Raw genomic sequence first — 11788 nt, 5'->3', positions numbered from 1 at the left:
ATTTATTCCATTAAAAACGACTCCTTCCTTCACAAGTTTTATATTTATATATATTTTTATGCAGTGCTTCCTTCGCAAGCTCCTTCCTTGAGAAGTTTGAGCCCTACGTTCGGATGGAGGGAAGAATTAAAAAGAAAATGAAAAGAATAAATACTAGAAAGAAAAACTTTTAAAAATAGTAAAAAAATTATTATTTTAGGAAGTTTTTTATTTTAGTATTTTTTTTTTCATAATTTTCATCCAAACATAAGGTCAAGGGGAAATAATAGGAAAAATTGGAAAAAAAATCTGTTAAAAATTTTATTAATAACAAAAATGTGATAAACGAGCCCTTAATTTTTGAGTTGTTTCTTTTGTAGTCACACTTCCTCTGCAAGTTTTGTTTTTCTCTTCTATATATTTTTAAAAAAATTTGATAAGTTTCAAAAAATAAATAAATAAAAATAAAAACCAATCACTATCAAATATCACTAACCATTTCAATGTAGAACTTATCATGCCTCATGCATTTATAAGCCATAATCATAAATGATATGACTTATTTTTATTCTTAATATAAGAGCTAATTGACTAATTTGGATAAATTAAGAAAATTATATTAAGTTAATTATTTTGTAATAAATATATTGTTTTTTCTAAAATACACTTGCTAGTCAAATGTATTAGCTAGACTATCATTACTATAAGGATTATATTAGAAAAAAAATGATAAATATGAGAGACAATGTGGATTTGAATTTTATATTTAGGACTAAATTAAAAGTCAAACTAGTTCTTATATTAAACATTGTTTCTTAATATAAAAACTAGTTGCCTAATTTGAGTATATTAAAAAAATTAGTGAAGTTAGTTATTTGTAAGAAATAAGTATTGTCTTTTCTTTTCTTTTTTTGCCGTTTAAGTGTTGTTTTTCCTAAAATATCTTTTCTAATCAAGTACTATATTAGCTTTGATCCTAATTATAAGGTCTCATTCATAGTTTACAAATGACGTTTTATAATTAGAACCGGAAGTAATATATTAGCTAAAACTATTATTATTATAATGATTACTTTGAAAAAAATAAATACATATGAGAGAAAAAGTAAATTAAAATCTTATATTTAAAATTAAAATAAAAATTAAATGAGTTTTTATATAAGAGAGGGAGCGGGGGTAGTATTTTACTTCCTATTCTAGTGGCCATGTTAAAGGCCACACCAAACAGACTATTGGTTTTCTTAGAAACATGGTTCATGAGATGATGGTATGTGCGTCGCTGCCAACACGATTTCCCAGGCTGCAAACGTACTTATAAAACTAATTGTTTAGAAATGTGAATTAGGAGGGGATTCCGACCCTTGAAAATAGGCTGTTACTGGCTCCAAGCAAAACATTACTATCTCCTGTTTTAATTATAAGATTTCAGTTATAGTTTATAAGCAATGTCTTATAATGAGGACTGGAAGTAGTATTAGTTTTTTTTTAAAAAAAAAGTGATTCATAAGATAGCACGTGTACTGCTCCTAACATAATTTCTGAGACTTGAAATGTACAGGTTGCGTATAAACTAGCTGCTAAGAAATGTGATTGAGAAGTTTTTAACCCCTCAGAATAAGTTGCTATATTGGCTTCCTTAAAAATATGGTTCACGAGACATGTGCTTCCTTGGGGAGCAGTTAACCCCGTTTACATACTTTTTTTATGTGTGAAACGTATAGGTTGTTTCTATGTTTCAGTTGTTTACAAGTGTGATCTGTGGTTTTATTAAAATACAATGTATCTTGATTTGTAAAGAATGGATGCTCCTTTGCAAATGCTATTCTTGTACCATGTTGAAGGCAATGCCAAATAGATTGCCATTACCTTTCTTAAAAGCATGGTATATGAGATGGTGTGTGTAACACTCCCAACACATTTTTTCTAAAAGTGTCAAACACATAAGTTATTTTTACGTTTTAATTATTTATAAACGTGATTTGGGAAGGGGGATATGAACTACCCAAAAGAGTCAGTAATCTGTTTCCTTAAAAACATGACCTATGAGATAGTATATGTTCAATCTCAACGGTCAACACACTTTTCTAAGTATAAAACGTAAATGTTGATTCTACGTTTCAAAGGGTATTTGAAAATCTTGAAAAGCAAATTAAAATATAACTCTTACGTATTTACTTAATACTATATAAAATCACTTTTAAAATCAATTGTTTAAAAACGTGATTTTGCATCTCAATTTTTAGTAGGATAAATCTTTGGTCACCAATCATTTTAAGGCATCGGGTGAAAGTGAATGTGCTTAGGGGAAGAAGAAATGAAAACAACTTTTTCTCCACTCTGTATGAATATCAATTTGTTTGTTTTGTTGAAAATCTTTAAAAAAAAACAACTTTTTGGATTTTTTTTTTCCAACAGCAATATTTGTGGATGTAAATCAATTATTATGAATTATATTAATATTGATGATAATTCACATTTCACATCATTAATCAATCAGTTACTATGAAACACTTTTGAGGGGATATCAAGACAATTTTTAATGAACCTATCTCAAATTGCATACAATCCACAATTGTTCAGAAACACTTAAGGCGCATGATTAGATAACAACTTCAACTTCCCAAACATGCATTTTCAATTTGTGAGGTATTGGAAACGTCCATTTTTTGAGGCACATGTGAAACAAAATTGTTTTCCAAACACGCACAAAATGTGATTTAGTTTACGTTTTGTGCAAATACATAAAATTCATTTCATATTTTTTTAACTAAAAATTCACTCCCTTTACCTATATACTCCTCCGGTCTTTAATATAAGACCCATTTAACTAATTTGATTAAATTAAGGAAGTTAGGTAAGTTGGTTAATCATAAGAAAAGTGACACATTTTTCCTAAAACACCATAATCATCTGTCTTAATACTCCATCTCCCTCTTCTATTTGATTATGGTTGAGGGAGTATCCATAGGGGTAATTTAGAGAAAATTGATAAATATGAGAAATGGATCTTATATTTAGGACCAAAACTAACTCAACAATTGGATCTTATATTAAGGACCGGAGGAGTATCATATTGGAGAATATCATATATATGATGCTATCACCAAGCCTAGTCTTATTAACGCACAGTCGCATACATCTGAAGAGAAATAATTATAAAAACTTTGGTTAAAATTAGTTTACCATATCATTGAGGGTAACTTAGATTTTTGTTGTTGTTGGCATTTGTTCAAGAATAACAACCAAAAGAGAATTATACCCAGCCAAAAACTTTTGAGTCCCTTTGAACAATAAATTTTCTAATAAAATTTTTTTAATCAATTTCCCTTTTTTTTTTAAAAAGAACCTATTGTACATAAAACATTTACAAAATAATAATATTTTTTATATAAAAATCTATTATCCTTCTCTCGTCAATAAAATTTTCTATAAGAAAATTCCCCCGCCATTTATATTTTGTACGGATGGTTTTAGTAATGAAAAAGTCCTTTGAAATGAGAAAAGGAAATAGACAAAAATAATTAAGAAAAAGATGGACCATATATCAAATGAAGTTAAAGCTTCCCATTAATATTTCTTCCTCCCGCTAAAAAAGGATCCTTATTTGGATTCTTGTTGAATCTTCTAAGGCTACCCCTTCTACGGTTCATCAGATATTCACCAACCCCACAACCATGATCATAACAATTTCTTTAATAGAAGTTTTTCAGATTATTGTTTACAATTGCACCAGTTTCTACTGGTTTATACTCTTGAAACATTGATTGAATAATTAATTTATTTGACCAGTTGCAGTATCAGCCCAATTGGATGCACTTCCAGTACGAGGAATGCTGGGAATTCTGGAGTATAAATCCACCTGGAAATACACACTTGATATGTTTCCTTTGTCATCTTCATGAGCAATGGCTCGAATCTTGTGAAGTGGATGATCAAAACTTGTCAGTCCAATTCCATTCATGAATATGCACCCTACAATTTTATATTCCAATGCTCAACCAGTGAACATAATGTGATAAAAGCAGATCACTTGCAAATTTGTTTACACACACACACATAAATGAGAGACTGATATTTTAATTTCAAATTTAAAAGTAAGAAGACATGCAAAGGAGCCCAAGTTAAGATCATTAGGATTGAATGAATTACCAGGAGGGAAAGGCGAAGAAGATTTTCCACACCCCTGTCTTGTGATGTTAGGATCATCAGAGCAGACCAAGGATCCATCCTTTGCCATTCCCCACTGAAATTCCACACTTCCCTCTCGATCCTAACATTGCCATCAATTCTATAATGTTAAAACTGAACATATAATTTGACCGGAAGAAATTTCTCAACTCTATAAAAGACTGAGGCACAGAGTGAAATCCACTCTCAGCATATTCATATACGACTTCATGATTAGCTTAATTTACGCACTCAGTAGTCAGCTGCTAGTTCTGGAAGAGAAGGAAAAGAGACTAGTTTTTTTCGTTTATGGGAACTCACTCTGGCCGCAAAAAGAGTGTTGGTTTTGGCATCAAAGATGATGAATGCGAACTTTCCATCAAGGTCTTTGACGACTTGGTCAGGAGGGTAAGGAGCTCGATCTCTCAGAACTTTGTAAGCTTCAACCACGACCATGGCTTCTGTGGCTTGCCTAGGCAGGCCATAGTAATGCCTTAGATCAGCAACATTGGCTAGAGTCCCTACAAATATGCAGAAGGTATCGTCCATAACAACAATGGACCTATCACATGCATATACACATCAGATAAGCACATGAAAACACCAAATGGAATCTGATTATATATGAACATGACATATAGTAACTCAGAAAACTCCTTTTCATGTTCCGCTTTTGGTTCTCAACAATTTTTCTAAGCCTACAGCCTAGTTCGGTTTCCACTGTGCTTACTGTTAGAGGGCATAATAGGGAAAACTAAGTTAACAACTTCAAGCATTTTTCTTTAATGAATCCACATCAAGGACACTGTGTGCACAGCACATACAAGAGCAAGTGAACAAAATTACAAGCACCTGAGTGCACAGTGTGCACTGGGTTTTCTGCTTCATGAGACAGAGCCAATAAATTCCCATAATCAATCTAAGTTAAAGAATTTTAAGCATTTTTCTTGTACAGAAACAAGAGAGGACAGACACTTAGAATGCATCGGATTTTTCCAAGAATCTTTTTTTTTTTTGTACAAATACAAATCCATTTCAAAGAAATTTAAAATACAAAAGATAAATGAGAAGTGAGCAAAATTACAGGCACCTGGGGTGCATTGGATTTTCTTCTTTATGCGACAGAGCCATAAAATTCCCATGTGGGAGGTTGTAAAGAGCAAAATCCGATCGCATCGACAGAAAAATCTCCAAGATTTCATGCGGTGTCTTGGAATTTTCCGACCCCATGGAGGGAAGACCCAGCTCAACCGGAGGTTTTCCTGTGGCTTTTTCAAACACAGCCAACATCTTTTGCCGACGAGAACTTCGTTCAACAAGAACTTGCTCACACTCTATGTCATGAAGGTCGCAAGCTTGTCTTCGTTGCGAAGAAAAGTAATGAAAAATTCAGAAGGTCGCAGACGGGTGGCATTTGAGAATCTGCAAGTGGCAGCGCAAGGAAGGTGACATGGGACTTTGGAAGTGGCACGTGTAATTCAAGCGAGAGAAGAGCAGGGCGTTACATGCAACGATGGCGCCAAAAGTTTTTGCCTTTTTTGGGCAATGCTGGTGCCAAAAGTTTTAAATCCTTTTATATTACATTTATATAAAGATTAAATAATGCATATATATTGAAAAAGTACGGTTGCGTAGTTTATATCCATTTTTTAAAATATAACTCTTTTTCGGTTTTTCAAAATAAATTATATATTTACTTATCTAATTATATATTATATTTAAAAAACTTAATCATTCAATTAATGCAGTTTTGACTTAATTATAATTTAAGTCTTGAAATTTAACTCGTTTTACTCAATGACTCAAGCTTCAGCATCTTAATCTATTGATCCCTATACTTTCATACAATATATAGTCTTTCAGAGATTTAACTATAACCAAATCATGAAGTGTCAATGACTAATTTATAACTGAGTCAAAATTATATAGACTAAAAGATTAACTTTTCTTATTCAAAATGATATTTATACACACATGCATCGCATGCACAGGTAATTCATGCTTGTATATTTCTTTTGGCCAAAACAAGAAACTAGTGATTTTTTTCTAGATCAGTTTGCCAGGCAAAATCAAGCTGGCGGAGATATAAAAATGAAGGTTTGATTCACTTGATATAAGCAACAGTACAACCATAATTCATGGGACTTTCTGGCTCATAATTAGTGACTCTAGCATGATTTCTCAGTATCTCAAGTGCGCGTTCCTTAACTGCACCAGTACCCATCCCGTGTACAACAAAGAGAACCGAATATGGACGGCTTGCGTTTATTGCCACCTCAAGCTGTATAGAAGCTTCTTCCACTCGCATGCCTCTCAAGTCCACTGTGTTCTTAGACGTCTGCACCACTGGGCCATAAGAAGGCTCTCCATTGTTGATGCTCTCTAAGTTACTGCGGGATTCTCTGTTCTTCCGACCCTGCAATTATTGATCCAGATGTTAAGCCCCATCATTTAAAAGGAGAAGAACAATTATCAGCTATTTATTTTTTTAATTCCGTTATTTACTTTCACAAAAAATAAATGCAAAGTATGAATCCAGAAAGATAGATATAAAAACCCGAGATGATAGAAATAAAGATAGAATATGAACCCACACATAATCACACCCTTTCTCATCTCTCTCTTTCAATACAAGAACGTGTATATGTAGAAGATTGAGTTTCCATCCCCCCCCCCCCCCCACAAAACACACACACACACACACACACACACCCAGAAGTTGCGAACGGAAACTAAAGGCTATATACTGAAGTTAATGTACCAGAGGATGATAGGCCTCAACATGGCCAGGCCAGCTAGCCTTTTCCGTTACCAAAAAGGCTATTTAAAATTAACGTTGGTCCTATTACTCTTCTTAAGGAACAGGTATATCAATTAATCAATTACAAAACCAGCTAAATCTAAACTTTTTTTGAAGTACTTATAGCTCATACCTGCCTCCCCTGATGCGCGACAGAACTAGATATAGAATTCTTTCCATGAGAATGAATAGCTCTGATGCTACTTTTCTTCACACGGACCTTCACTTTACCATATTGTACCAGGATCGTTTCATCATCCCCTGGCTGTTCCACCACTGTAGCCAATTTCCCTCCTAGTCCCTCAACTTGAACTTGCTCTCCAAATTGCGGTGTATATGGAGTCTGATCAGCTTCATTACCAGGAAAATTGTCAGCAGGAGCATGAGCTTTTACAATGGAGGCAATTGCAGATTCAGATTCCTTAATTAATAAATTCAATTGATCACGACCAGCTGTTCTGAGTTGTTTTTCAAACTTCTTTATTATAGTTTCCATCTGAGATTTGGCATCCAATAGCTCTTGTTGGACCTGCTGAATTTCCTTCGCCATTAGAGCCATCTCACGTCTCTCAAGATCTTCTGCTTCCTCTTGGATCTTCACAAACAAATTTCATAAAGGAGGAGAGCATGAGAAAACAGAAATGAAAAAAAAAATCGAAATAAAATCATATACAGTCCAAGTTTACTGGAAAGGCAGAAAATGGTAAGAGAATTCTATCGGTGAAGAACTCTTCTCCAACAATAAGGCAGTGAATTTTTTTGATTCTCCTTCTTTTTGGCATGGTAAAGTCGATGTACTCATTTACGTACTTGTAATAGTTCCTTCACATAATAGACAAAGGAAAAGCATCACAAAACCTATGACCTGAAGTCCACAGAATGGCAGGAAGGCAAAGAACAGCCACCCCCAGAAAAACACAAAAACAGGTGAAGACAACATGAAACGTCGCGAAGAGAACAATTCCAAAACATCTTAATCTCTTTGTTACCGCAAAACCTCAGAAAAAGGTTAGAAACAAGAACTTTGAATTAGGCATAACTACCCAGTGCTTTCTAAACAGCACAGAAAACTTTCTCCACAACTGCCATGCTACCTCATGATAGAAATATTGCTTTTCTAGGCCGTCTTTGATTTATAACACAAATGTTATGGACATTATGAGACCTATCCTCCTGCAATGCTGTACCGGATCATTACTACAAATCCTATTATTACAATCCAAATCAAAGCCTTAACCTAGAGGTGCTCCATCCTTCAAAAAGTTGTAGTGGCTTTTTTCCGCAGAGAAGGATTACCATTCAGAAACTAGAAAATGATTTACTGCCTGCTGGTTGATGTCCAAGTGTGGCCATCAGGAGTAACAGAATTATGAAAGAATCAAGAATTCCCAATTTGTTTACCTTTTTTAATTTTAACATAACGTATTTTTAAATAATAAGAAAGAAAATTTCAGATAAACTTGAGAAGGAATATTTTCCAAGGTGATCCACTGTAGATCTAACAAAGCTAGAATGAAGAAGTACAGAATAAAATTGCAAAAGCATCTAGAATGTACCTCATGGTATATGTTCAAAATTTCAGCTCGAACAGATGCAACCTTTTCAGCCTGGGCTTTCAATCGGTTTCTTTCCTCCTGTAGAGAGTGATACAACATTCCTCTCCGCTCTTGTTGCTGTTCTGGCTTTAACTTCTCCACCCATTTTTTGGCGCCTTCAATTATATTATTATCAAAGCCTATAGATTTAGCTATACTTAATGCATTTGAATCACCAGTACATCCCCATAAAATCTTATAAGTAGGCTGTAATGTTTCTAGAGAAAATTCCATTGCTGCATTGTCAAAACGGTTATCCCCATCTTTTAGGCTACTCAGATCCGCATAATGTGTAGTCACAACAGCCAAGTTTACCCGATCCTTCAGATATTGCAAGATACTAGCAGAAAGAGCTACACCTTCAGAAGGATCAGTTCCACTGCCAATTTCATCAATGAGAACAAGTGACTGTTTTGAGGCCACTTCCAAAATTTTACATATTCGTGAGATATGCCCACTAAAAGTTGAGAGATTTTGTTCTAGGGACTTCAATGGGGAAAAACAGCAAAAAGGAAAAAATATTAGAAAAACAAATGAAACAGCCACATGATGCCAGGGAAAAGATCATATTGGAAATAAGGAAGTCCACAAATTACCTGGTGATCCCCGATGTCTGCCAATATAAGGTCAAACCAAGGAAGCTTGGGAGAGCTTTTTGCAGGCAAATGCATTCCAGATTTTGACATGAGTGATGTCAGGCCTAAATTTTTCATGGAAGCAGTTTTCCCTCCAGTATTAGGTCCTGAGATCACTACCACTCTGGTTCCGCAGCCAATTTTAAAGTCAACTGGTACAGGAAAGTCATGTATGGCTTGTAACAAATTTCTAGAATCCACTACTGCATTTTTATTAGCCAACTCGTCAGCATTTCCTGATCTCAGATCAAGATTGTCTGAAAATCTATCTAAAGAGGCCTCCAAAAGTAAGGGATGTTGTAGACCATCAATATCAATCATTAAAGTTTCACCCTCTTCATTATGACCACTACCTTCAAAATTCCCTACACTGAAAATTGGACATTTTCCATGCATCCATTGAGCATAGGCTGCCCTTGCAAAAGCAAGGTCAACTACGAGAATCCTATCTAATAAATACTTGATTTTCCTTTCTGAATTTGCTATCTCAGAGGCAAGCAAGCTCAAAATTGCTCTTTCCTCAGCCTTCTCAGAGTTTGAAAGCCTTACTTCCATGTTGTTCAGATCTATTGCATCTTTGGGTTCCATAAAATATGTTGCCCCAGAGCTGCTAACATTCAGAACTACACCATCTGGTAGCAGATATCTATGAGAAGCCTTGACACCCACACACATCCTAGATCGACGTTTTGTAATTAGTGGCTTGTCAATGCCCCCAGCCTTAAAAATTTCAAATGATACTTCTTTTAACAAAGAATCTAAAACTTCCATGTTCCTCTTTCTTTCTGATCTAATGATTTCCAGGTCTTCACTTGCTCTATCAAGAATTACAGAAAATTTGCAATCTATGCAAAACTCTATTTTATTCGCCAACTCAACTAGGAAATCACAATTCTGCAATATTTCAAGTAGAGGCAAGTACCTGAAATGATTGCAAGGATTAAAATATTGATTCAGATCCCTATCTTGAAATTTTCAACTTGAAGCAGATCAGTCAAAACAACAAGTCAAATAAGGGAATTATACTCCATATATAAGAGTACCTTTGAGAGAAAACTTTCTTTTAAGGCCTTATGAAGACAGGAGAATCCATTACCATATGATCTATACTCCACACGTTGTCAAGGAAAAACAGAACCCCTAGAGAAAATGCATCAAAGAAAATCCTTACAATCTGAATTGGACTAAGAACTTCCTTGAATGCTGAGAAAACCGTTGACGGAAAACTTCTTAACCCACCTTGGAATGGGTGCAATTCGGATTTGAGAACATGAAAGAGTAATAAAAAGTTTTCTGCAGAAGACATCAATCTGGATAATGATAGACATACTGAAACATATCCAAAACACCTAAAAGGTGACATAGACAGTAACCCAAAGCCCAAACATGAAATTTGTAATACAAACATCTTTGCAAGATTTTTTTTTATTAAAAAAGCCAGGAATCTCCCAGCGTAAACACCACAATTCCCAAATTCGGGGCAGGGCAAAAACAAGTCGTCACCTCAAGTTACATGATCTATCTTCGATTATTTACCTTCTATGTTAACCTCGGTTTTATGAATTTAAATCATATAGATTAAATTATTAAATTTAAATTCCAAACCAAACAATTTTATCAAAACTAAAGGACAAGATTCTATCTAAGAACCAAAACTATAATACCTTTCTGGAGAACTACCAACTGAACTCAACTCCTGCAACTTATTGAACAACCCTCTTGCAGCACGCAGCGTCCGGCAAACCGTACAGAGCTCCCTGATCGTTAAAAGCTGACCCGAAGTTGCAACATTGACAATCTCTGTCAAGTCATCGATACCAGAACAGTCCATAGGCCGAGGAACCAGCCTTGCCGCGGAAGTCTGATCGAGAAGTTTCTGGCTCTCCTTCTGGGTCCGACCTATGGGCACTTGAGCACTTTGCGCGACGGAGAAGCCCATGGATGTCGACGTGAACTTCGAGAGCTTCTTGCAGATGGAGCTCCATTCCAGGGTCTTGAGAGTCTCGGCTTGAAGAGTGTGAGACAGTGCGACTTGTTCCGTGACTGAGTTCGACGCGGCCGAGTTGTTGAACGCGAAGCAGGGTCTGGAGAAGAGGTTTGGGGGTTTCTTCACGGAAATGAAGAGCTTGCTGAGTTCCATCGGATAATTTACAGATAGATGGAGAGAAATAAGGAAGGCAAGTTGACTCGAACCGTCCCCGTCGCGCTTCTCCGAGTCTAACTCCCTCTGAACATTTTATTACCTGCTACTGAAGTTTGGTGATAGGATGAGCCTTCACGTTCGTAGCCATTCGAGCAGGATGACAGACGACGACGTTTCTGCGCCGCCGCGCGTCGGTTTCAGTTAAGTTCGTTAAGACAGCACGCAACAACCAGCCATTTATTTTCTTCTCGGCATTACTGCTATTATTATCACTATTCTTATTGGTGTTGTTATTATTATTATTATTAAGACTGAAGATCCTTTCACCTTTAGAGATGATATTATTCAAATATCATAATTCTAACTATAAAGATTTGAATTCAAGCACGTAAGAGCCATAAATATTTTCTTTTTGTTTTATTTTTGAATAATAAAATTTAAAAAAAAAATTATTATTATTTTTTAAATC

At 35.1% G+C, this 11788-nt stretch overlaps 2 protein-coding genes across 2 annotated transcripts; both read right to left on the bottom strand.

The window, feature by feature from the left end:
* Window positions 1-3521: 3521 nt before the first annotated feature.
* Window positions 3522-5583, bottom strand: LOC114732460 (stem-specific protein TSJT1). The gene is made up of 4 exons (XM_028919740.1): window positions 5237-5583; window positions 4468-4708; window positions 4129-4249; window positions 3522-3951 (listed from the first exon to the last, which is right to left on the bottom strand). Exons 1-4 carry the CDS (start codon window positions 5434-5436, stop codon window positions 3752-3754), a joined length of 762 nt encoding a protein of 253 aa, XP_028775573.1. The 5' UTR covers window positions 5437-5583; the 3' UTR covers window positions 3522-3751.
* Window positions 5584-6067: 484 nt separating this feature from the next.
* On the bottom strand, window positions 6068-11473 carry LOC114732457 (endonuclease MutS2). The gene is made up of 5 exons (XM_028919738.1): window positions 10841-11473; window positions 9138-10098; window positions 8503-9027; window positions 7080-7541; window positions 6068-6562 (listed from the first exon to the last, which is right to left on the bottom strand). The coding sequence occupies exons 1-5, from the start codon at window positions 11314-11316 to the stop codon at window positions 6251-6253; spliced, it is 2736 nt and encodes a 911-aa protein (XP_028775571.1). The 5' UTR covers window positions 11317-11473; the 3' UTR covers window positions 6068-6250.
* Window positions 11474-11788: the final 315 nt, after the last annotated feature.

The sequence above is a fragment of the Neltuma alba genome, unplaced genomic scaffold, assembly GCF_004799145.2.
Source record: "Neltuma alba isolate B1F8T4 unplaced genomic scaffold, ASM479914v2 tig00012912_pilon, whole genome shotgun sequence".
In the NCBI taxonomy this organism is placed as follows: Eukaryota; Viridiplantae; Streptophyta; class Magnoliopsida; order Fabales; family Fabaceae; genus Neltuma; species Neltuma alba.
Note: the sequence above shows the minus strand (reverse complement) of the source record. Positions and strands in the feature narration are given on the sequence as shown.